General features: G+C 43.5%; 2 protein-coding genes across 3 annotated transcripts in view; one reads left to right on the top strand and one right to left on the bottom strand.

The window, feature by feature from the left end:
- Positions 1-1,009: 1,009 nt before the first annotated feature.
- LOC139543761 (voltage-dependent anion-selective channel protein 2-like) lies at positions 1,010-17,579 on the top strand. Its single transcript, XM_071350144.1, has 8 exons — positions 1,010-1,166; positions 4,017-4,088; positions 4,490-4,539; positions 5,318-5,523; positions 8,937-9,158; positions 15,334-15,484; positions 15,637-15,694; positions 15,828-17,579. Exons 1-8 carry the CDS (start codon positions 1,016-1,018, stop codon positions 15,917-15,919), a joined length of 1,002 nt encoding a protein of 333 aa, XP_071206245.1. The 5' UTR covers positions 1,010-1,015; the 3' UTR covers positions 15,920-17,579.
- Positions 17,232-25,342, bottom strand: part of LOC139543760 (torsin-4A-like) — a 23,804-nt gene continuing 15,693 nt past the window's right edge. Inside the window, exons 1-3 of one of the 2 annotated variants that reach the window (XM_071350143.1) lie at positions 21,293-22,473; positions 19,635-20,108; positions 17,232-19,543 (exon numbers count right to left, since the gene is read on the bottom strand). In XM_071350143.1, coding sequence (XP_071206244.1) covers positions 18,689-19,543; positions 19,635-20,108 — 1,329 coding nt within the window. In that variant the 5' untranslated portion in view covers positions 21,293-22,473 and the 3' untranslated portion in view covers positions 17,232-18,688. Of the gene's footprint in view, positions 19,544-19,634; positions 20,109-21,292; positions 22,474-25,342 lie in introns of those variants that run through there. The other variant, XM_071350142.1, reaches the window with a different exon arrangement.

Here is a 25,342-nt window from a genome sequence, read left to right as displayed (position 1 = left end):
AGTTACTCTTGAGGTTCAAGAGGTTACTCCGGCCAAACCCGGACCACACTGGGCCAATTGTGCGCCACCCTATGGGACTACAAATCACCGCCGGATGTGATACAGCCTGGATGCGAACCAGATACTATAGTGACGCCTCTTGCGCTGAGATGCAGTGCCTTAGACCGCTGCGCCACTCGGGAGCTTTACACAAATTATAGGCAACCTTCGACACTGACACGTCATTGGGCCCTATATTAGGTAAGCCTACTACATCCCCCCATTTATATAGCCTACAACAACAGTAGTGACGACTCGTATCTTTCTTATCCTATTATTTGTCACTAAACAATGCTATTTTCGTCCAAATATAACCTAATTGAGTCATAGCCTACGCAGCCGCTGGTGGGCGCTATGGATCTCCAGTGGATGCGGTTTCCACTAGTTACCATGGCCACAAAGTCAAAGATGGCTATATCACAGATACACCATTGTTCTATAAATGTGAAGCATCCGCTTAGCGTTTCCACTCACTAACAAATATGGTATTGAGAGGAAGCCCACTGGCCGGTAGTGGGAGAAGACGGAATGAGATGGACATTGGCCGACATTCTGCACATTTTCTTATCGATGAAACATTTGATCGCAATACAGTTCTGTTACCAAAACTATAATATGTTATGAACAGAGTGGTCTACGTTTTGTAGACTTTACCCTTTGCAACAGTTTTAAAAAATCTCGTTGTTTAGGAGTGCAAATGCGAATTGAGTTATTGCACATGCGTACTTCACAGAAGAGGCGTTCCCTAACCAAATATGCAGTGGATGCGGCTGACCAAATAAATTGTAGACTGCAAAAAGTCTGGAGATTGCCAAAGAGCCAGTGTCCCTCCCAAGCGCCCAGCCCTTTGAGATGCAATTTGACTATGAATAAATTGAATTCACTGAATATATTGCTTTATTGGCAAATGCTGGAATGAATTTGACAAATTATGTAGCTAAAATATTCTGCTGCAGTCATTCATGCCCTCGCCCCGATGAATTGCGCATGCTCATTGTGTCTCCTTCACTGTGCCCTATCTTTGCCAAGCAGATTCTTCATGCTAGTTGGTGTGAGAGAGCTAAAGTACGCTGCCTTTGACAGGGTGAAGGAAGAACAGTGCTCAGACGCTTCACAACATAACATCGGTAAGAACAATCTAGCTACTGTTGATATAGCTAATATAAAGCACAACGGTTTATTTGTTATAATGCTGTTTATTGCATGGAAAATGCATGTCACTAACTAGCGCGTTTGTCCAAGGTTAGCCACTGCACCAACTAGCTAGCCCGCTACAAGGGACTATTCCAATGTCCATCTGTTGAGTAATGTGGTTAGCTAACTAGCTAGTTCTGAGCACTGGCTAGTGCCCTAGCAAATGTTACATAATGTTGTTTGCCAATGTCGTGCCGTCTCATCCCAAGTATAATTTTGTGTTAAGTCAAGCTATAAATTATTACATTACAATGACTTAATATACGAATTACTTAGATGTTGGCTAGTTAGCTAATTTACTGATGAAGTCAAGCCACCCCAACGCAGATGTAGCTAGTTACCTAGCCTAGCCAGCATTCCAACTAGGACAATTTGGCTAGCCTTGCTAAAGACCACTCTCCGAACTGTCCCATCTGTCCTTCGTCCGAAATGGACGGTGCACAATACATGTTAAGCCCGATATTCTTTGTGCCCTATGGCCCTCACCTTCAAGATACTAGCTTTCAGCTAACCTTAACTATCTGCTCAATTTGAAAGATAATCCACTGTTTCTAGGCCGTCATTGTAAATAAGAATTTGTTCTTAACTGACTTGCCTAGTTAAAAAGGTCAAATAAAAAAATCAGGAGTGGATTAACCAGAGTCTCATTGTTAGGTAGTTGGCAGGATAATACATTTTTACAATTTTATAGCGTTGAACATTAGCTAACTAGAATAGCAAATTATATTATAAATACATTTACTGATTATTACTAACCTGAATTTTAATGAATAGAATGCTTTGCGACATTTAAAGGTATCTCAAAATACACATGAATAGAAATGTCTCTGTAAAATCAACTAGCTAGCCATCGACAAAATTTTGTAATGAATAATGTGGAAATTTAGCAAGTTGAGGTGACTAAACTGCTTGGAGTAACATTGGATTGTAAACTGTCATGGTCAAAACTAGAGATTAAACGTTATGAAATGTTCATATCACGATTATAGTGACAAATTATCAGTTATAAGCATTATCGCGGTATTGTTCAAATGTGCTGGAAATGTTCAAAACGTACTGATACACACACTGAAATCATTTCACCAAGTGTTATATTGAAAACCAACAAATAAAATTAGCAGAACTATGTACTTTGCGTGCATAAACATTTTAAATAGTAACATTAAAGATGGCTGCACGCCCACTCTGTAAACAAGGGAATAGCAAATGTATTATTATTGGTGTTACATTATAATTATTATTACACAGTCTAAATTCTGTGTTGCATTTGAGTATATGCAATGACCCCATGCACAATTTACATAAATACAAATTAGTCTTAAGAAGAAAGTGATAGTAATTGCAATGAGCCCAACAATTGACATAAATACAGGAGTCTTGTATAGGAGTCTAGTGTTTCTCCTGCTGGACCACTTTTACAACCAAGTCGACGACAGCCGTATTTTAAATGAACAAAATATGTTGGTTGGGTGACTAAACTACATAACGTGTTATCATGTGCAATGGGCGAATAGTCTGCAGACACACGTCGCATACAGCAGCAGAACAACGGGTAACGTTAGTGTTTTTACAAAAGTAGGTAACACTGAAAGCTTCAGTTTACATTATTGACAAGCTATTAGCAAGTTAGACAGACAAAGCATTACATTTTCCCCCATTCCGAAGTCCCCACATGCATTGAGCTAAACGTTAATTTACCTTTCATTCGCTATAAAGTGGTGGTTACGAAGATGACTCAAGAGATTTTAAGTGTTGCCCCCTTTCGCATCGTTTTTTGTCGTTGCATGTTCTGCAGACAGTGTGACCATCTTCGATTAAGTTTCCTTCAGCACTCTTGTAAAACTCAAAATACGACCACACTTCAGATGTGGACCTCTTAGAAGGCTGAAAAATCTCCCGACCGCTGTCACTGCCTTCCGCCATGTTTCCACACAAAATAAAACCCATGCTGCGCCTGCGTCAGACTGTTGCTAACTTTGGTTGATGCTGGACAGTATTTACCGTGCGTTTTAATAATACAATTTAGAAACAGTAATACTAACCGTTGGGAATTTTACCGTGGTTTATCGTGAAACCGGTAACCGTTTCATCCCTAGTCAAAACATGTTGATACAACAGTACCTAAGATGGGGAGAAGTCTGTCCATTATAAAGCGCTGCTCTGCCTTCTGTTAGTTTCTAATTTTTCAGAGTAAAAAACTCATTGACACTAGAGAAGATTAACCAAGTTTAATTCTCCTCAAAGGGTCTTTACAGATGTAATTCAGACAAAGACACGTTCCTACCATCACAAGTATATATACTCCACTTCAGACACCCCCCTTTCTCCAATCCTTACATCTTATGGTTCCACAGGAAGAGGGTAACGGAAGAGGATAATGTTGTACTGTTTTATCTTTTGTTTTATGTGTGATGTACGTACCTTAATGTGTTTGGAACCCAGGAAGAGTAGCTGCTGGGATCCTTAATAAACACAAATACACTTGTTTTCTTAGTTTGGTTTTGTGGTGCCTGCAAATATTGTTACAATATGTGTCTATACCCAGTCCTGTCAAGCCATAACAAGGTTCTAGGTCTGCAAATACTGCTGCCTGTTCTGTCAAGAAAATGCATACCACCTCTGACTTTTCCAAATCAGTCCTGAGGGAATCGTGTCAGCTGTTTGCAATATTCTAGAAAATCACACTCCACTGACTAACCACCTGATCTATGTGAACTGAGTCAAATATTGCAGTGGGACACAGGCCTACGTGTGTTGAATGTCCTGTCTTCTCTCTTCTCCAGGTGCAATGGCTGTTCCTCCTTCATATTCAGACCTGGGCAAGACTGCCAAGGACATATTCAGCAAGGGCTATGGTGAGTTAATAGTAAAAATGTTTGCACACCTGAACAGTAAGGCTAAAGAGGAGAAGCCAAAATTCCACACAAAACAAATGACCACCAGGGAGTTGGCTAAAGCAGTGAAGAACAGATCAAGTTACTGGTTATAGCCTGGTCTTGCCAGAATTTGAAACGCAGAAGTCAACTGGGAATCAGTCAATGTGATGTAATACATTTTTAAATTGCACTTGGCTGGCGAGGTTATGGTTTGCTAGAAAGCAAAGCAAACAATATGTGCAATTGAATGCATCATAAACCAATTGTCATTCGTGCTTTCTCAGTCGTCTTTGACTATATCGCGGCCATATGTGTTTTATGACTCTGCGAGTCTGCTCAGATGTAACATTAACTCATCAACCTCTTGTTTAACCATCCAGGCTTCGGCATTGTGAAGCTGGACCTGAAGACCAAGTCTCAGAGTGGAGTGGTGAGTCTTCTGTTACTGTCCTTTTCCCGTTTACTTTCCCCTCTCTCCTCTGTCCCACCTGATCTGCCTCAGCTTCTCTCTCTCTAATCCTGTCTATGGTTCTGTAATAACACAACCGTTCTATAGGTTGTGTGTAAGGCCTGGTGTATAAGACTGTGTGTGTGTGTGTCTGTCTCCCTATCTGCCATCCTAACCCCTGCTCTGTCCCGCTGCCTCTTGGATTGCTCTCTACTGTAGATGGTAAGACTCTCTCCCACAGTGTACTGATGTCTGTACTATATACAGCATGATCCGTGATATGTGCCGGGAGATGCAGACTGTCTGATCTCACTGTTAAAATTATGTCCAGCTGATGGTAATGTCGGTCTGTTTGAATCTTCATCACTGTCCAGTGAATATTATCATTATTTTTGTCTCCATCCAAATGATGTATCCTTCCTCTCTCCCAGGGATCCAGTCATCCACCATCCTTACCTTGCATCCCTCATTTTCTTGACCTTTATTTTCCTCGCGCACTTTTCTTCTCACCTGTATTGTTTTCTGTGTTTCTCCTCACATAATGCATGATTCTTTCAGGATGTCTTCTGCAGTCAGCACAAAACTGCCCGTTTCAACGATCTGCTCTTCTAGATGTCTCTTTCTCCCATTCTCTCACTCGCACACTCATTACTCATTCCCCCAGTCCTTTCAAACTCTTTGACCTCAAATCTCTCTCCCCTCACACCGTCGCTTGTCTCACACATTCTCCCACTCTTTTTTTCCTCTCTCACCCTCTCAGGAGTTCAACACATCAGGTTCCAGTAACACAGACACGGGGAAGGCAGCAGGTAACCTGGAGACCAAGTACAAGATGAAGGAGCTGGGCCTGAGCTTCAACCAGAAGTGGAACACCGACAACACCCTGGCTACAGAGGTCACTGTGGAGGACCAGCTGGCTCAGGGACTCAAGGTGGCCCTGGACACATCCTTCGTACCAAACACAGGGTGAGAGAGAGACGTCAATCTGATATGTATGGACAAAACACTAAGAACACCTGCTCTTTCCATGACGTAGACTGACAGGTGAATGAAGGTGAAAGCTATGATCTCTTATTGATGTCACTTGTTAATTCACACTGATTGAAATGGATTTAAGTGGAAGAGACAGGTTAAAGAAGGATTTTTAAGCCTTGAGACAATCGACACATGTATTGTGTATGTGTGCCATTCAGAGTGTGAATGGGCAAGACAAAAGATTGAGGTGCCTTTGAACAAGGTATGGTAGTAGGTGCCAGCCGCACCGGTTTGAGTGTGTCAAGAACTGCAACGCTGCTGGGTTTTTCACACTCAACAGTTTCCTGTGTGTATCAAGAATGGTCCACCACCCAAAGGACATCCAGCTAACTTGATAGAACCGTGGGAAGCATTGGATACAACATGGGCCAGCATCCGTGTGGAACACGTTCGACAGCTTTTAGAGTCCATGCCCTGAATTGAGGCTGTTCTGAGGGCAAAAGGGGGTGCAACTCAATATTGGGAAGGTGTTCCTAATGTTTGGTGTACTCAGTGTATATATGCCATTTACAGGTGTTAACGTTTTCGGTGGGCAATAAAAAATCTCCCCGGGAGGGGGTAACATTGCCTAATAAAGTAGCATGTCTATTCGATGAAATACATTCCCAAATAAAAGTTTTCTCAAATATTTAATGTTCTCTGTTATGCTCTGTGTACTGAACGGACATGCATGATTAGTGCTGACACTGATGTTCAGATGAAGGGAATGAAATAGTCTATAGTGCGCTCAACTCAAGCAGCGGTGTGTAGCCTACTGTAGCTGCTAGTAAAGTAATTCAAAGCCTATTCTTTATCGCTCACGATGTAACTTTCCAGTGCTTCTATTTTTGCCATGTAATGTTATTAAAACTAAATCAGACGACCTCATAGTAGAATAGTGTACCTAGTCATCTTGTTGTGCATTCTATGCGAGATAAATATTTCTACATTTGTTTGGGGCACTGAGCAAATTCCAGGTCTGCTGAGTGCGAACTTGAACATTGTGAAAATTCTGTGCAACTTCCAGGGCGCACGTTTACTGTGAACGCAGGATGTACCCGCTTTAAGTTAGTTTTAACAGTGGTCAAGTAGGCTACTGTGGCTATTTGATCATAATGGGAAAAAACTATGGAGAAAATGCATTGCGTAACATTTTAACATGGAAATAGCTGTTCTATCATTTAGCCTACAGTAGCAGCCAACATGGGGTGTTCAATGTAGGTCTACATACCATGAGACTTATCCAATTGTCCTTCAGACAAGGAGGTGACTGAAAATGTTGTTGTCGTGTTAGGTGCAAAAAAATACTTTACAAAATAAAATGCTACATTATTCCCATACCATTATTACTGAGAATCAGACAAATCATGCTACTCCCCTATTGCTGTCTACAAATTATCTACAGTACCAGTCAAAAGTTTGGACACACCTACCCATTCCAGAGTTTTTCTTAATTTTTACTGTTTTCTACATTGTAGAATAATAGTGAAGACATCAAAATGATGAAATAACACATATGGAATCATGTAGTAACCAAAAAAGTGTTAAACAAATCCAAATATATTTGAGATTCTTCAGGGTAGCCACCCTTTGCCTTGATGACAGTTTTACACACTCTTGGCACTCTCTCATTCTCTTTGATATTGATTAATTATTACAATAATGGAGCTGGTCAACGACCCACCCGTAGGTGGTTCGTTGAGAGCCCAATGATTCTGATTTCGGGCTTGCCTTATATAGCCCAACCTGGTTACATTTCCATAATCCACCACAACTGTCTCAATGTGTCGAACCAACCCACATCTACTGGATGAGGTGGCCATATATTCTGAGTCCTCTGTTCTCCTGCGAGTACTAAGAACAGTTTATTCTTAGAAAGAGGATAAGGAGAGACTTTGTTCGGGAACAGAGATACCTCGTGCCCGAACGTGCAAGTTTCAGAGTACAGAGGGTGGGGGTAAGAACACGAGATGTGCACAGCCGTGGTGAATTAGGTACAGAGTTATGTGAAAACAGCAACTTGCACAACCAGAGTAACAGGAATGTACACGCCTATCATTTATATAAGCCTTAAGGTAATGCGAATACTATTTTTCTTCTCTCACAAACGTTGATAGAGTATACTAACGGGGAAAATTCTAGAAAGCTGAGTGAAGTTCAATCTCGTGCTTCTATGCGCGTGCTGATATTTCTTCTGTAAAGCAGTCCCGGGGTACATTGGTCCCAGCTTTCCATTGCAACCACATTTATATCGCTACTCCTACAATTGCGCGTGGCGTCGTTTTAAAAAAGCACTTACAACCGGAGTTTCAAGCATTGTTTAGACCAGGGTTTCTTATCTGGTAGGGGGAGATTTTTATTTGTCCCTCCAAGTGTTACGTTACAGCCTTATTCTAAAACGGATTCAATCGTTTTTCCCCCTCATCCATCGACACACAATACCCCCATAATGACAAAGCAAAAACAGGTTTTTAGAAATGTAGCTCTACGGACAATTCATTCAACCTCGTGGCTTGCTTTTTGCTCTGACATGCACTGTCAACTGTGGGACCTTATATAGACAGGTGTGCCTTTCCAAATCATGTCCAATCGATTACATTTTTCACTGGTGGACTCCAATCAAGTTGTAGAAACATCACCAGAACTGAGCTTTTCAGTCCTTCTACATAAAAATGATGGGGGACCTCTTTAGTGATGGTAAATTCATCGGGGACTCCCTCATAATCAGAACACAACTCAAGTGACATAAATATAGCATACAAGGAGTTCTAATAGTGCATGGCCAGACGAACCAAGTCTTGGGTCCCTCGGAAGGAATATTTAAAGGCCCATGTCTTGGCAAATTTCCTGCTTTTCTACACATTTTGTCATGAGGCAGAGAGAGCTTTGCAGTTTTAAAGCTTAAATTACAGTGCATTTATGTTAAAAGAAAATAATTTTTGGGGAATCCAAGAAGTATTGAGTTGAAAAATGTATAATTGGTGGAGTAGTGTGGATACCAATATCCCTATGAGCCTCCCAGGCACATGTTCCATGGATCCCTTGGCCAAAATTATATATAAAGAGACCTGGCCACGGACCTCCTGCAATACCCTACTTTGAAAACGCCTGTCCTAAGCAAGGTGACTGTAATTGGTCGAACTCACAATTTAATACATGTACAAAATCACCTCTTCCCCTAAAAGCATGACGTTTTTACATGAAAGGCGAGGTTAACTAAAATATGACTTGACTAAAAGATATGAAAGGATTTAGGATTTATTTATTGAAGATGCTATCACCTTTTTTAGAATATCAAGGATCAGTTATGAAAGGATATTTGTTGGATGTCTAATTTGCTCTTTCTCTTCTCCATATGTCCTCAGCAAGAAGAGTGGCAAGCTGAAGACTGGCTACAAGCGTGACTTCCTTAATGTGGGCTGTGATGTTGACTTCGAGGGTCCCATAATCCACGCAGCAGCCGTGGTGGGTTATGACGGCTGGCTTGCCGGGTACCAGATGGCCTTCGATATGGCCAAGTCCAAACTGGCCCAGAACAACTTCGCCCTGGGATACAAGGCTGGCGACTTCCAGCTCCACACCAACGTGTGAGTATCTCAGTGCAGTGGGTCATGGCTAAAAACGCTGGTTTTGTTATCATCATAAATGTAGAAATGTGTTAGATGATAACGTTTGGTAACTGTTGCCCTGTGTCTCTAATAGAAATTGAATCCATAGAATGGCTTAGAACCTCATGTTAAGTCAAAATGACACAACGACAAGATTCCAGTTTAACGTTTACTCAACCGTATTAGCGCAATACATGGTTGCCACTGCACTTAGGCCGTGTTCATCAACGAGACTCCTGCGCAGGCGCACTAATAAGAGTGAAAGCACCGTAATAACAGAAATATAGGGATACTTAAAACATGAACTTAACAATCTCCCACTTTTCTTCAAAGACAAAACATCAACAACATAATTAAATGTCCCAAGTTTTATTTAAGTTCCCCGTTACAAGTGGGTTGTGTGACAGTTATTTGTATTACTCAAGCTGCCACTTTCCATTACCGAGTGCCTTTAGAAGCACAAGAAGTACGGATGTCCCTTTTCAGTCAGACATTCGGCAAGCTGCTCCTTTGTGGCCGACTGGGAAAACTGGTTTGAGGTGTGGAATCACAGTTGTTGCAAAGGTCTGTGAGCCACCCCAGATGAAGTCATCAACATGACAGGCAAGTACTCCAGTCACATTGCAGTCTTGATCAAGCCAATAGAAGACTGCAGGACCCACTTGTGACATTTATTTTTCTACCTGTACTCAGCATGGTTGCCTTGACTTTGTTGTACCAGTAGAGTGATGCATCTGCCAGGCCATACACACCTTTTTAGTTTCCACAGTGTTCCTTCGCCCTTAGCTTCAGGTGGAGGTCGGATGGGAATGTCCCTTGACAGCTCTGTTCCCTGCAAAAATGCAGATCGGATGTCTATGGAATGAATTTTCAATTTTTTTCTGGCAGAATACTGTCAGCAGCAATCTGAGTGACTGAGGTGCATGTTGGTGAGTCTTTTGGGAGTTGTTTAGCAGCCAGCTCCTCAACCTCTAGCCACTAGACGTGCTTTTGGCACTTTCCCAGGTAAGGATTCTTTAAGTGTACACACCCACCTTGTTGAGACACATTTTTGGCCAATGTCTTTGACTTCCTCAAACACTCCATTTGTCCTCCAGTTACTGAGCTCATCTAGCTTAGCTGAGTCAAATGACACGTCCTTTGTTTCAAGTACATCATCATTTTGAATGTCGTTCTGTTTTCTCGATTTTTCCATTGGTTCAATTCTGAGATGATCTACGAGTGACCGGTCAGCTGACCCTGTTGTACCAGAAAGTGTAGCTGGTTCAGAGTCCTGCAAGTTGTACCAGTTCTGGTGTTTTCCTTTTGCTTTTCCTGCTCGTCCAATGATGGTTGCTGTATGTGGAATACCACTTTCTCTGTCCATGTATTTAACAGTTTGTCCAGTTTTCAGATTGGAACAACCATGTTGTCTTAACACGTGGCTGTTGAATGTTTTCCTAATTTGAACGCTCAATAGTATTATCTGTGTCATGGTTGAAGGTCTCTGCTCCATTTCTTGTTTCAGTGTCCATATCCTTGGATGCGACATCTGGTAGGTTTGTGTCTGTTACTGTGTCCTTTTTCTAATTTTCATTAGGAGGCTGATTCTCAGCAACAGCCCCACCATCTTGTTGATCATTTACTTTCCACAATCTTGAGTGAGTGATGCACCCTGACAATCATGCCTCCGTGCCTCACAAATATCACCACACCATCTTGGCCAATGACTACTCCCGGTCCTTTCCGTTCTTACCAGTCAACTCGTTTGTAGTACACTTTGTTTCCAGTCTGGTACTACTCATCGTGGGTAGGGTTGCACATTTTGGGGAATATTCAGAGGTGGAAACTTTCCGTGGGAATATATGGGAATTAACGGAAATAGATGCAAATTAATATTAATACCATTTAAATGTAATGTTTTTTGCATTCGATATATTTACCATATTATATGGAGACAGAAATATAAACCTTTTACTTTATCATAAGACATTATTGCAAATTATTAAATCCTTCCAATAGAAAAAACAATTTAGTTACGAATTGAACTTTAATTGAGTTGACTCTTCACATGGGATGATTTCACTGAACAACAAAAGGGAATATTGAATGAGCCCCAATGATCCATCGCATCTCCCAAAAACGTTTTCAACATACATCAAAACTAAAGCTTTGGTTGTCTTCCTCTCAGGCTTCCATGTCTTCTCTCTGGACCTCCTCAATGTCCACCTCCTGAACATCAGATTCTGAGGCCTCATCTTCACTGTCAATTTCCAACCTTACTGAGGATGGCTCGTTGTCAGGCTCAAAAAGCCTAAAATTTGCCCGGATGGCCACCAATTTTTCAACCCTTGTATTGGTCAGCCTGTTGTGTACTTTGGTGTGTGTGTTCCCAAACAAGGACCAGTTGCGCTCTGAGGCGGCTGATGTTGGTTGGATTTGAAAGATGATGGAGGCAACAGGGGAAAGAGCCTTAGATCCACAAAGTCCCTTCCACCAGGTGGCTGATGAGATATGTTGGCACGACTGCCATATTACATCTCCATCCCAAAGCCCTTGCTTGGAAGTGTACTTCGCCAGACTGCCAAGAACCTTGCCCTCATCCAGGCCAAGGTGGCGAGACACGGTAGTGATGACACAATAGGCCTTGTTGATCTCTGCACCAGACAGGATGCTCTTGCTAGCATACTTTGGGTCCAACATGCACGTTGCGGCATGTATGGGCTTCAGGCAGAAGTATACACGCTTTTTGATGTATTTCAGAACTGCAGTTTCCTCTGCTTGGAGCAACAGTGAAGTGGGCAAGGCAATACGGAATTCTTCTCTTACATCTGCAAGCAGAGTCTGAACATCAGACAGGATGGCATTGTCTCCCTCAATCCATGCAATGGCTACTGCTGTAGGTTTCAGGAGTTTCAGGCTGCTTACCACTCTCTCCCAAAATACATCCAGGAGGATCGGCAGACTGTGATATGGCCATTTCTTGGAGAGACTCCTTCCCCTCCAGGAGACTGTCAAACATGGTGACAACACCACCCCAACGGGTGTTGCTGGGCAGCTTCAATGTGGTTCTCTTATTCTTCTCACTTTGCTTGGTGAGGTAGATTGCTGCTATAACTTGATGACCCTTCACATACCTAACCATTTCCTTGGCTCTCTTGTAGAGTGTATCCATTGTTTTCAGTGCCATGATGTCCTTGGGGAGCAGATTCAATGCATGAGCAGCACAGCCAATGGGTGTGATGTGAGGGTAGGACTCCTCCACTTTAGACCAAGCAGCCTTCATGTTCGCAGCATTGTCTGTCACCAGTGCAAATACCTTCTGTGGGCCAAGGTCATTGATGACCGACTTCAGCTCATCTGCAATGTAGAGACTGGTGTATCTGTTGTCCCTTGTGTCTGTGCTCTTGTAGAATACTGGTTGAGGGGTGGAGATGTAGTTAATTATTCCTTGCCAACGAAGATTCAACCACCCATCGGAGATGATTGCAATAAAGTCTGCTTTCTCTATGATTTGCTTGACCTTCATTTGCACTCTTGAACTCTGCATCCAGAAATTCCGGAAATTTATCCGAAAGTTTCCAACCCTTTGCAACCCTATCGGTGGGTCGAAGCTGTTTACGCAGAGTCCTGCGAATTCTCTCTGAACACTCTGCTTCAGTGAACGCTTTTCTTGCTACATGTAGTGCTGAAAGGTGCTGTCCCACCCATGCACTCATACTTGTCGCTTCTCGTGCTGGTGGCTTGTCAACCTGTAGAGGGAAGGTTATGGTTCTGCCCCAACACTAGTTGGTATGGGCTGTAACTATGGACATTGTGTATTGAGTTTTTTGCCATCAAAGCCCAATCTAGGGCTGTTTTCCAGTCACATCCATTGTCTTGCTTCACTTTCAGCATAATCTCTGTGTGTGAGTGTTTGATTATGTCTCTCCAAAAGTCCATTGCTCCATTGACTGTATGCAGCAGTTTACTTCCATGTTGAAGTTCTCTGCCATTTCTCTTATTTCATTATTATTGAATTCTCCTCCATTGTCTCTGTACAATTTCTGGGACGGGCCATACACTTATCCAGGAATGAATGACGTGCTTGACGATTTCACTGGGTTTCTTTGTATTCACAATGCTTCTAGCACTGAAGCGTGTGATGTGGTGGATTATGTGAAGGTACCACACACTTGGTCCCAGCTCATGTAGATCTGTACTTGGAAGCCAGTGGCAAACCAACAGCTGGTCTGGGCTTAGGGTTGCTTTGTTTCTGGCATGTTTCACAACTGTTAACTATCTGCCGTAGAATGGAAATACTCTCATCATTATTCCCAGAACTGCGGAGTAATTTCTGAAGCCTGTCGACTGTAGCATGTCCAAACTGTTTGAAGTTGTAACAATACTTAGTTTTTCCTCTGTGGTCATGTTCTCTGTGTCCGTCAGAATCAAATTTTTACATGGACTCTGTTTGATGTCTTAGACCACTATTGTGTAAGCATTTTAGACAAAGGTAGTAAGTTCAAGGGTCACTGGTTGTTTGAACATCACTGCCTTGTCATTTTTTGTGTCTAGTTCAGCCCCTGCCTTCTTGAGGGAAGCTTTGCTTAATTAATAGCAAGGGGATATCTGTAGGGACCACCTCTGTTTCAATGTGACTCTTAGTCTGACCAATTTTTGCTGGTATCTTTGTAGAATGGATGATTCTCCCATCTCCAAATTTGAAAGTTCCGTTGCTTGGTGTGTCAATCATATTTTGTACTTTCATATTTAGTTCACTGACATAGCTATCAAGCCAATTTGCACCACAAACTGTGCATGTACAATCACAGCAGATCTTAAGGATTCAACTATGAAGAGCTCAGTATCAGAAGCAGGTTGGTTTGAAAACAGTAATGATTCTGTGTTAAACTTGTTCATTTTTATGAGGACAGTCTTTAACCCAGGGCTTTGACAAATAGCACATTTTGATCTCCTTCCATATCTGTCAAGTGGATTTGTGCCGGGCAATAGCGCCCTCGTCTGTTTGTCTTGAACGTGACTTTTTGGCACCTTTTCTCTGCTGCTCAGTGTAATATGCTGCGTCACTCACTTTCATTCCATCTGTTATTCATTGACGCAGGTCAGCACACAGTACAAGCAGTCCCTACCATTTTTTTGTTGTTTACCTTTATTTAACCAGGCAAGTCAGTGAATAAATTCTTATTTTCAATGACGGCCTAGTGGGTTAACAGCCTTCAGGGGTAGAACGACAGATATTTACCTTGTCAGATCGGGGATTCGATCTTGCAACCTTTTGGTTACTAGTCCAATGCTCTAACCACTAGGCTACCTACCATCCAGACAGGCAGTATCTAGCAACTTGAAAGCTAACACTGCATCCGGGAGAACCATCAAGTACTTCTATTCGAAATCAATGATGTAGTCCGTCATTGCAACCGAAATGTCCCTAGTAACACTGTCAAAGTTTGAATATGCCTCGTAGGCACGTTCTTTCTCTTTTAAGAAACACAGAATCCAGTGCTCTGATCGAAGTTCCCATACCGTCATCCTTGTTCAAATCCTCAACGGATATTTCCAGTGCTGTATCTCTCGCTCTTCCTTCGAGCGATAATACCACCGCAAGTGCTTGCTTTTTCACGTCCAGATTAGTAACGTTAACCCGTGTCCAGATTTCAAGTTAATTTCCCCAACTTTCATACGACCTCGTCGAAGCGAGGTGGCACATTGTAGTTATTAACCATCCTCGGCGACCAATGTTAGCTCCCAAATGACACGACAAGGTTCCAGTTTAACGTTTACTCACCGTATTAGCACGATACATGGTTGCCACTGCACTCAGGCCAGTATCATCAACGAGACTCCTGCGCAGGCGCCGTAATAACAGAAATATAGGGATACTTAAAACATGAACGTAACACCTCTAACCCTGGCAATTTGACTGGTTAACTCATGGGTACACTTAAAATGTCTGCCAGTCCACCCATAATGCCTCCATTGACATGAAAGGGGAAGCCCCGTTCTATGGATTCTTTCTCAGTAATAATGTTATGGAGCAGGGAGGTATTCATTCATTTTAGGATTGTTTCTTACAGTATCTTGCTCTCTCCTTCAGGAACAATGGAGAGAGGTTGTCTAGGAGTATGAACTAGTGCTTGATTTGGGCATGTCTATCTTCTCTCTCCTCTTTCAGTAATGATGGGACTGAGTTTGGAGGTTCTATCTACCAGAAGGTGGATGACAAGCTGGAGACGGCGGTCACTCTGGCCTGGACGGCCGGCAGCAACAACACACGCTTCGGCATCGCAGCCAAATACGCCCTGGACAAAGACGCTTCCCTGTCTGTGAGTAACACACACAAACACACTCTGTCTATCTTAGTCTCAACCCAGGCTCTTGCTGTAGCCCCACCCCTAGCGGGGATGCAGCTCTTTGCAATTAATTCAGATTTGCGCACCAGAACACGTTCGATGACGGCCTGTGTCTCCCCCTGCAGGCCAAAGTGAACAACGCCAGCCTGATTGGAGTCGGCTACACCCAGACCCTCAGGCCAGGTGAGTCACAATCACCATTGTGATCTAATGACTGATTGATTTGATTAGAATTCATGATGTCCTCGGAGCACAACTGTCATTTTAGGTCGCGCTATACTGCTTTACATCTCCAGGATATTCCTCTCCTCTGTAGGTGTGAAGGTGACTCTGTCAGCCCTGATCGACGGGAAGAACTTCAACACCGGCGGCCACAAAGTGGGCCTGGGCTTCGAGCTGGAGGCATAGAGCGGCGGGAACAAGTCCCAACAACCAAGAGAAGAGCCCAGAACCAATCACCCCTCATTCCCAACCCCACACACCCTACCACAGCCCTTATCCAAAACCACCATCCTGTAGACACTCCATTCCCACCTCTCTCTCACACACCACAGTCCCTTTCCACTCACACACATTGAGTGTTTTGGCAGTAATAGTCAAACCTGTGGCCGCCATGTCCGTCTTGACTAAAGTAGCTGAAATACACGAATGAGACCGAGAGAGGCATTCTGTAATGTCATGGCTGTTATAGTCTAGCCTTTTGGTTTAGTTAGTTAATTAGTTAGTTATCTGGTCATTAGTTAGTTATACTGGTCATCTAGTTTGAAATTGAGTGTGTGCATAAAGGCAGGCACTGGGGATGGATACCTCCCCTTTTAACTGACGTTGTATAGAAACACTGTGGCTAAGTTATTTCTCTTCTGACTGGTTACTGAAGTGACACTAATATTTCAGTAGGAGTTTGGCTGAGTAGTCCCCGGGTAAACGTGTCGCTCGCGTGAACTTACAGACGTTTATATTCCCCTTCGTATTTCATTGTAAACATGTGTGAATGAATATCGGGTGTAGAACAGAAGGCTTAGTAAGGATGGAAGCCGGATGCAGTTGAAGCCCGGTGTTCTCTTGGTTTAAAAAGAATGCCGTCTGTTTCTTTTGTATTGGTTTGAGTATAAAATGTTTTGGGTGTATTTTGGTTGTGCTGTGTTCAGTTGTGGACCATGGTGTCCGTCAAACCCAGTGTGATCATAGGACGTTTGTGATTTTGGATGTGCACAACTTCAATTGTATGTTTTCATATCACGGGGTGTAAACCGTTAGTTTTGGCCACAGGCCTGGTGGAAAGAGGCATTTTACAGCCAGTTCAGCCAATTTTCGTTCAATTCCTGACTTGACCGAACTGAGATTTTAATTGAGCCCAACCCTGAGAGGGAACCAACCATTTCGCCACCGCTACAGTCTGCTGTTACTGTAACTACACTGAAGAGGGGAGTCTGCAGGAGAGGTTAAGGAAGATTCTACATTGCGCATACAGCGCTACAAAACGGAAGGACCTATTAGGAGTATTGTAGGCTGAATGCAGTTCTACATGTCCCAAAACTCAACATTTCTTCATCTCCTTGTCTTTGCTCTGAGGCCACTCTTCTTTAGAGGACAGCTGGTAGGTGAAAGCAATATGGTGGGATCTTCCAGTAGGTGAGAAAAGATGGCATTTCTACAGTGTTGCTTATATCTATCTATCTAGTCTTGTTAAGATCTGTGGTCACATGACGAGGGATGTGGATGTTGTTGCTCATGCTGCTTTAGACCTACACCCCTTCCTGGCTGTCATTGGTGCCCTCGGGAGCCAATCGACACTCCCTGTATGTCCCGCTCTCTGTACATAGTATACACATTCTCCTCCCCGAGTTTCAACACTCGTACGGTTAGACACCATTTGAAGGGAGGCTGTTGTGTAGGCTCGGTCCCTCCTTTACCAAGTCATAAACCATGAATCCATGTATCTTTGTTTTCTTTCCATTTTTGTCATAATTATGAATCTTTTTGAATTGGTGTGTTCGAGACACAGCACCTCGTTTTTCCCCCCCAAAACTCAAGTAATGGAATTCTAATTAAAAAAAACTTGTCTTGATGATGTTGTCTTTTATTTCTCAACGTGATTTTGAGAATATTTTCGTGGTCCATTAACACTTTAGTGAGAATAGTAGTGATAGGGAGTTGAGATGATAGATACCCATGTGATGAGTAGAGGCACAGTGTTTCTGAGATTGTACCATACCAGCCTGCTTGGTCCAGTATGTGGTTCAGTTGGAATAATTTGCATATGTATTTTTTATTTAAAATGATTTCTGGGGGGCTTCTGAACAAGCATTATGTCCCAAACCCCTTGGTCGCTGTCAACCAGAAAGATGAATAATTCAGAAAGCATGATACAGTTTAATCAATATAGTATGCTAACAAAATACAACTACTTCATCACATTTTCCTGTGCTGCTCTTGGCCCTTTCGTTATCATTGCCACAACCAGAGTCATTTGGTACAATTACTAATATCTTCCTCTATTGCAGTGGTATTCAACTCGTACACTACGAGGTCTGGAGCTTGCTGGTTTTTTGTTTAGCCCTGATAACTAATTGCACACATCTGTTGTCTCCGGTCTAAATCAGTTCCTGATTAGAAGGGAACAATGAACAAATGAGGTGGAACTGGCTTCGAGGTCCAGAGTTGAGTTTGAAGGCTCTATTGGGAGCGCGTCTGTGTATTACTGTCAGTAGTTTGCCTAACAGCATCATGGGAGAATGAGCAGTGGTGCTTCACCATGACCACAACTCCTGATTTTGACTCCTCTCCAGATGTGCAGGCTATGATATTAGCCCTACCTATCCTATCTCATACCTAAATGGTAATTATCTATTCATCTAGTAACAAAGGGGCTCGTTCAGGATGGTGCTAAGTTACAGAATGTAGAAAAGATGATTATCTGACATGATCAGCCTTCATTGTGGAGATACTCCTCATTCTCAGACATACGACAATGTTTTTTTCCCCAATGGTGGGTTCTGGCTAGTAACGTGGGCTTTGTTTGCTTGATGGATCACAAGAAACACCAAAGGTCTTTAGGCTCCAAAAGACCGGGCCAAAACAGTTCTTGGAACTGACACTGTCCAGTAGTATCTTTTCTCAGGACACGTCTTTTTCTGTCCCTGTCTTCTGTAATCTCAACATCCCTCTGTAGGTCTCTCATAGCAGGTTGACCTTCGCCACAACCTGTTTACAGCCTGTCCGGGCATACACCCGGCCCCATACCACGGGGTAGTACTCTATCTCCCCCGCCAGCCTCTCAATGTTGGTACGGTCCGGGTAGAACCCCTCCCTCATCATCTCATCCAGGAAGCACTCCGTTACGTGACCTTTCTCCAGCAGGGTCAGCGGTATGAGTTCAGCTTCTGCCCACAGTGGGTGGAGCATCTCCAGAGTGTTCCGCAACAACGGGGTCAGCTCCTTGACGAAGTTGCCATGGTACTCAGACACGGTCATCATGGAGTCGCTGGAGGAGTTGTGCAGCAGGTGCTTAGTGATGTGATTGTGTCCTTGGTTGCTAAGGAACAGGTAGACTGCGTTAAGGTATTCGTTGGAGAGCTTTGATTGCACCAGATCCCGCAGCGCATCAAGCAGCTCTGGGTGAAGGTGCTCTGCTTCGTCAAAGATGAATACTGGAATTTTCTCCTCCTCCTCTGCTCTCAGCACCGTCTCCGACACTAAGATCGTCAGCGCTCGGGCGCATCGCCAGGCGTCATCCTCCAGGGGGCAGTGGTGCAACACAAAGTACTGGAGAACCAGGGGCTCCCCCACCACCGAGCGGAAGTGCCCAGCCAGGAGTCTCCCTACGTGGCTCTTCCCCACGCCACTGGTCCCATGTAAGGAGAGGACCAGGGGTTTATTGTGGACGTAGGTAGAGAGGTAGTCTCTTAGCTGGGCTAACAGAGCCTCCATCGCCCCCTGCTGGCCAAACACCTCCCTACATAGAGTCTTCTCTAATCCCTCCAGGTCATACCTCAGGACATGGTCGTCAAGGTTTTCTATGGCATTATACACCTGTATGGAGGGAGGGAGGGATAAAGTACAGAATGAGACATAAACACACAAAGAGGAAGACAAAGATGAAGATTAACCACATACACATTACCTGGAGGAAGAGGATGGTGCAGAGGAGGAAGAGGCAGTTCTTTGCTCGGCTGTGTTCCTTTACGACGGGGGCCCTGCACCCCCCTCCACTGGGGAACATGACCCGCCGCGACCTCTTCTTCTTCTTCTTTTGGAGGAGCAAGGACAAGGTCGTGGTGGCGCTGGAGGGGGTCAACCCCTCAAAGGTGAAGATTTTGGGGCTGGTGCGAACAGGGGCCCCAGTGAAGAGACCAGCCCCTACCACTGGCCCTACTCCACCCAGCCCGGCTAACTCCAGCCGTCGTTTCTTCATGGTCTGGTATTTCTGTCTAATGCGAACCACAGCACGTAGAGAGGATGAGAACTGGTAGAAACTCTCAGCACCTGTCCATGACCCCCTCTTTTCACTCTCTCCTTCACTTTCTCCTTTCTCTTCGCCCATCTCTCCGTCTGTCTGGGACTCCGACAGTCTTTCATAAACATCTTGGTCGCCCATCTGAGAGAGAGAGAGAGAGAGAGGCTTTAATCATTAAATTACAGTCACAGTGAATTATGATCCGTTTTCTTTTTTTAAGAGGACGGAAAAGATACCTAGCCAAGAAGGAATGCCAAACTATTGAAGAATGTACTTGTAGATGCATTTAACATGCTATATGTTACCGCTAATGTATCGGTTATGGTGCTAGATTTACTATAGTCGTGAAGTTACATGGAAAAACCCAGAGGGTTACAGCTTAGCCACTGACACTGAATTACTTCTTAAACTTTCTAAACTAACTTGCCTGTCACTGAACAAATAGACTGGTAAAAAAATATCCAATATTACACATGCTCAGATATGTCAGTATCAGATAGTACCTGATAAAATGACCTGGGTGTGTAATTGTGTCAATATATTTGACAAATATCCTTGTTGAGATATTGCAACTCGTGGATATTGTGTAATCCTTTCAGGCCATATATGTATGTGCAAACAGTCGCATGTGACTGTAGTCAAACCTGGTGTGTAGTGCTATCCTCAGCCATTTCCTCTAGTCAGATATAGGGTCAGATCCTAAGAAGTAGCAGACTGTGAGAACTCATTTCACGTAATGTGACTCAATACATTAACATTCATCTATGAAGGTTTCAGAGCATTCTTTTCTGCTGATTGACAGATAAAGGTTACGGGAATAGAAGTGTAGCCATTGATCATATTTTGCAGTTGAGGCAAGAGTTCTGAGGCAAGATTTCAGCCCACCCCAACACTTTCTGATAAGGAGATCAGAGACTTGAACGTTCTCCAATAGAACATACTTTGTTCAGCATCCCAAAACACACACATTACTACAATCATATATTGGCCTGTGTGTCTCGAGAGAAAGTGCTTGGAGGCCTATAGTCCACTACTGGTTGTGCAGCACCTTGTGTGGCTGATTAAGTTCATTCTTTGCCACAATATAGTAATAACACGTATGTTATTTCAAATCATTATAGTGCATTTATTTAATAATTACAAATTGTTGTAGTTTTACAGAGACACACAACTATTATGACAAGGAGTTAATTACAGGGACTTGGTCCTCACATATTTTTCAGATGTTCCAGCTGAAATAGGTGACCTCTACTCTCCACCAAACAGAGGTTTTTTCCACACAGGGGATCACACAATGCACAATGATGATAGACATCATTACTTACTTTAGTTTAAAGTGTGTTATGATGGCCTCCTGAGTGACGCAGCGGTCTGAGGCACTGCATCGCAGTGCTAGAGGCGTTACTATAGCCCCGTTTCATTCCTTGGCTGTGCCATAACCGGCCGTGGCCAGGAGTCCCAAAGGACGGTGCACAATTGGCCCAGCGTCGTCCAGGTTATGGGTGGGTTTGCCCAGGGGGGGGTTACTTGGCTCATCGCGCCCTAGCAGCTCTTTGTGGCTGGCCCGGTGCCTGTAGGCTGACCCCGGTCGCCAGTTGAAAGGCATTTCCTCCGACAGATTGGTGCGGCTGGCTCCGGGTTAAACTGGCGGGTGTTAAGGGGCACGGTTAGGTGGGTCACATGACTCCACCTTCGCCTCTCCGGTTGGGGAGTTGCAGCGATGAGACAATATCAAAAAGGGGGTAAAAATAAAATGTAAATACAAAAAGTGTGTTATGTGAACAAAACATATTTTGAGAGAGAATGAGGTCATGAATTCAACTAATTTGCTTACTCTCAGTGCATTCATAAAGTATTCAGACCTGTTAACTTTTTCCACATTTCGTTACGTTACAGCTTTATTCTAAAATGTATTAAATAAATAAAAATCCTCATCTACACACAATACCCCATAATTACAAAGCAAAAACAGGTTTTTAGAATATTTAGCAAATGTATTAAAAATAAAATACAGAAATACCTTGTTTACATACACCTTAGCCAAATACATTTAAACTCAGTTTTTCACAATTCCTGACATTTAATCCTAGTAAAAATTCCCTTTCTTAGGTCAGTTAGGATCACCACTTTATTTTAAGAATGTGAAATGTCAGAATAATAGTAGAGTGATTTATTTCAGCTGTTATCACATTTCCAGTGGGTCAGAAGTTTACATACACTCAATTAGTATTTGGTAGCATTGCCTTTAAATTGTTTAACTTGGGTCAAATGTTTCGGGTAGCCTTCCACAAGCTTCCCACAATACGTTGGGAGAATTTTATCCCATTCCTCCTGACATAGCTGGTGTAACTGAGTCAGATTTGTAGGCCTCCTTGCTCACACACGCTTTTTCAGTTCTGCCCACAAATTTTCTAAAGGTTTGAGGTCAGGGCTTTGTGATGGCCACTCCAATACCTTGACTTTGTTGTCCTTAAGCCATTTTGCCACAACATTGGAAGTATGCTTGGGGTCATTGTCCATTTGGAAGACCCATTTGCGACCAAGCTTTAACTTCCTGACTGATGTCTTGAAATGTTGCTTCAGTATATCCACATCATTTTTACCTCCTCATGATGCCATCTATTTTGTGAAGTGCACCAGTCCCTCCCTGCAGCAAAGCACCCCCACAACATGATGCTGCCACCCCCGTGCTTCACGGTTGGGATGGTGTTCTTCGGCTTGCAAGCCTCCCCCTTTTTCATTTTTGTTTCATCAGACCAGAGGACATTTCTCCAAAAAGTACAATCTTTGTCCCCATGTGCAGTTGCAAACCGTAGTCTGGCTTTTTTATGGCGGTTTTGGAGCAGTGGCTTCTTCCTTGCTGAGCGGCCTTTCAGGTTATGTCGATATAGGACTCGTTTTATTGTGGATATAGATACTTTTGTACCTGTTTCCTCCAGCATCTTCACAAGGTCCTTTGCTGTTGTTCTGGGATTGATTTGCATTTTTCGCACCAAAGTACGTTCATCTCTAGGAGACAGAACGCGTCTCCTTCCTGCGAGGTATGTAGGCTGCGTGGTCACATGGTTCTTATACTTGCGTACTATTGTTTGTACAGATGAACGTGGTACCTTCAGGTGTTTGGAAATTGCTCCCAAGGATGAACCAGACTTGTGAATTTTTTCCTGAGGTCTTGGCTGATTTCTTTTGATTTTCCCATGATGTCAAGCAAAGAGGCACTGAGTTTGAAGGTAGGCCTTGAAATACAATGATGTCAATTAGCCTATCAGAAGCTTCTAAAGCCATGACATCATTTTCTGGAATTTTCCAAGCTGTTTAAAGGCACAGTCAACTTAGTGTATGTTAACTTCTGACCCACTGGAATTGTGATTAAGTGAAATAATCTGTCTGTAAACAATTGTTGGAAAAATTACTTTTGTCATGCACAAAGTAGATGTCCTAACCGACTTGCCAAAGCTATAGTTTGTTAACAAGAAATGTGTGGAGGGGTTGAAAAAAGAGTTTTAATGACTCCAACCTAAGTGTATGTAAACTTCCGACTTGAAAGGTATGTGAAAATGCTGTTCATTGACTACAGCTCAGCGTTCAACACTATAGTGCCCACGAAACTCATCACTAACTAAGGACCTTGGGACTAAACACCTCCCTCTGCAACTGGATCCTGGACTTCCTGTCGGGCTGCCCCCAGGTGGTAAGGGTAGGCAACAACATGTGTGCCACGCTGATCCTCAACACTGGCGCCACTCAGGGGTGTGTACTTAGTCCCCTCCAGTACTCCCTGTTCACCCACGACTGCGTGGCCAAACACGACTCCAACACCATCATTAAGTTTGCTGACGACACAACAGTGGTAGGCCTGATCACCGACAACAATGAGACAGCCGATAGGGAGGTGGTCAGAGCATTGGCAGTGTGGTGCCAGGACAACAACCTCAATGTGAGCAAGACAAAGGAGCTGATCGTGGACTACAGGAAAAGGCGGGCCGAACAGGCCCCCCATTAACATCGACGGGCTGTAGTGGAGCAGGTTGAGAGTTCCTTGGTGTCCCCATCTCCAACAAACTATTATGGTCCAAACACACCAAGACAGTCGTGAAGAGGGCACGACTAAACCTTTTCCCCCTCAGGAAACTAAAAAGATTTGTAATGGGTCCCCAGATCCTCAAAAAGTTCTACAGTTGCACCATCGAGAGCATCGTAACCGGTTGCATCACCGCCTGGTATGGCAACTGCTCAGCATCTGACCGTAATGCGCTACAGAGGGTAGTGAGTACGGCCCATTGCATCACTGGGACCAAGCTTCCTGCCATCCAGGACCTATATAATAGGCGGTGTCAGAGGAAAGCCCATAAAATTGTCAGAGACTCCAGTCACCCATTTCATAGACTGTGTTCTCTGCTACCGCACGGCAAGCGGTTCCGGAGCACCAAGTCTAGGACCAAAAGACTCCTTAACAGCTTCTACCCCCAAGCCATAAACTGCTGAACAATTAATCAAATGTTCCACTGGACTATTTACATTGACCCCCCCCCCCCCTCCCCATCCATTTGTTTTGTACACTGCTGCTACTCGCTGTTTATTACCTATGCATAGTCACTTCACCCCTACCTACATGTACAAAGTACCTCAACTAACCTGTACCCCCCGCACACTGACTCGGTACCGGTACCCCCTGTATATAGCCTCGTTATTTTATTGTGTTACTTTTTATTATTTGGTAAATATTTTCTTAACTCTGCTTGAATTGCACTGTTGTTTAAGGGCTTGTAAGTAAGTATTTCACGGTAAGGTCTACACTTGTTGTATTCGCGCATGTGACAAATAAAGTTTGATTTAATTTGGATGTGTCTAATCCTGACTGGTTAAAACCTCATTGCAGCCGGTGTCTATTCCACAAGTTACCACCGGCCAAATCTATGATGTTAAAATTCCTATTTACTCTGTTCCATCTGACCAGGTGATTCCAGGTGAAAGCTATGATCCCCTATTGATGTCACTTGTTAAACACACTTCAATCAGTGTAGATGAAGGATTAAAGGTTAAAGAAGGATTTTTAAGCCTTGAGACAATTGAGACATAGATTGTGTATGTGTGCCATTCAGAGTGGGAATGAGCAAGACAAAAGATGGTAGTAGGTGCCAGGCACACCGGTTTTAGTGTGTCAAGAATTGCAACGCTGCTGGGTTTTTCACACTCAACAGTTTCCCATGTCTATCAAGAATGGTCCACCACCCGAAGGACATCCAGCCAACTTGACACAACTGTGGGAAGCATTGGAGTCAACATGGGCCAGCATCCCTGTGGAACGCTTTCAGACACCTTGTAGAGTCCATGCCCCGACGAATTGAGGCTGTTCTGAGGGCAAAAGGGGGTTA

This window comes from Salvelinus alpinus, chromosome 18 (assembly GCF_045679555.1).
Source record: "Salvelinus alpinus chromosome 18, SLU_Salpinus.1, whole genome shotgun sequence".
Lineage (NCBI taxonomy): Eukaryota > Metazoa > Chordata > Actinopteri > Salmoniformes > Salmonidae > Salvelinus > Salvelinus alpinus.
Note: the sequence above shows the minus strand (reverse complement) of the source record. Positions and strands in the feature narration are given on the sequence as shown.

Excerpts from the sequence above, each read along its gene's own strand:
- LOC139543761 (XM_071350144.1), top strand. The coding sequence starts at position 1,016 with ATGAATTGCGCATGCTCATTGTGTCTCCTTCACTGTGCCCTATCTTTG. Across the intron at positions 9,159-15,333 it reads TTCCAGCTCCACACCAACGT|TAATGATGGGACTGAGTTTG; the intron begins GTGAGTATCTCA and ends CTCCTCTTTCAG. Across the intron at positions 15,485-15,636 it reads ACAAAGACGCTTCCCTGTCT|GCCAAAGTGAACAACGCCAG; the intron begins GTGAGTAACACA and ends CTCCCCCTGCAG.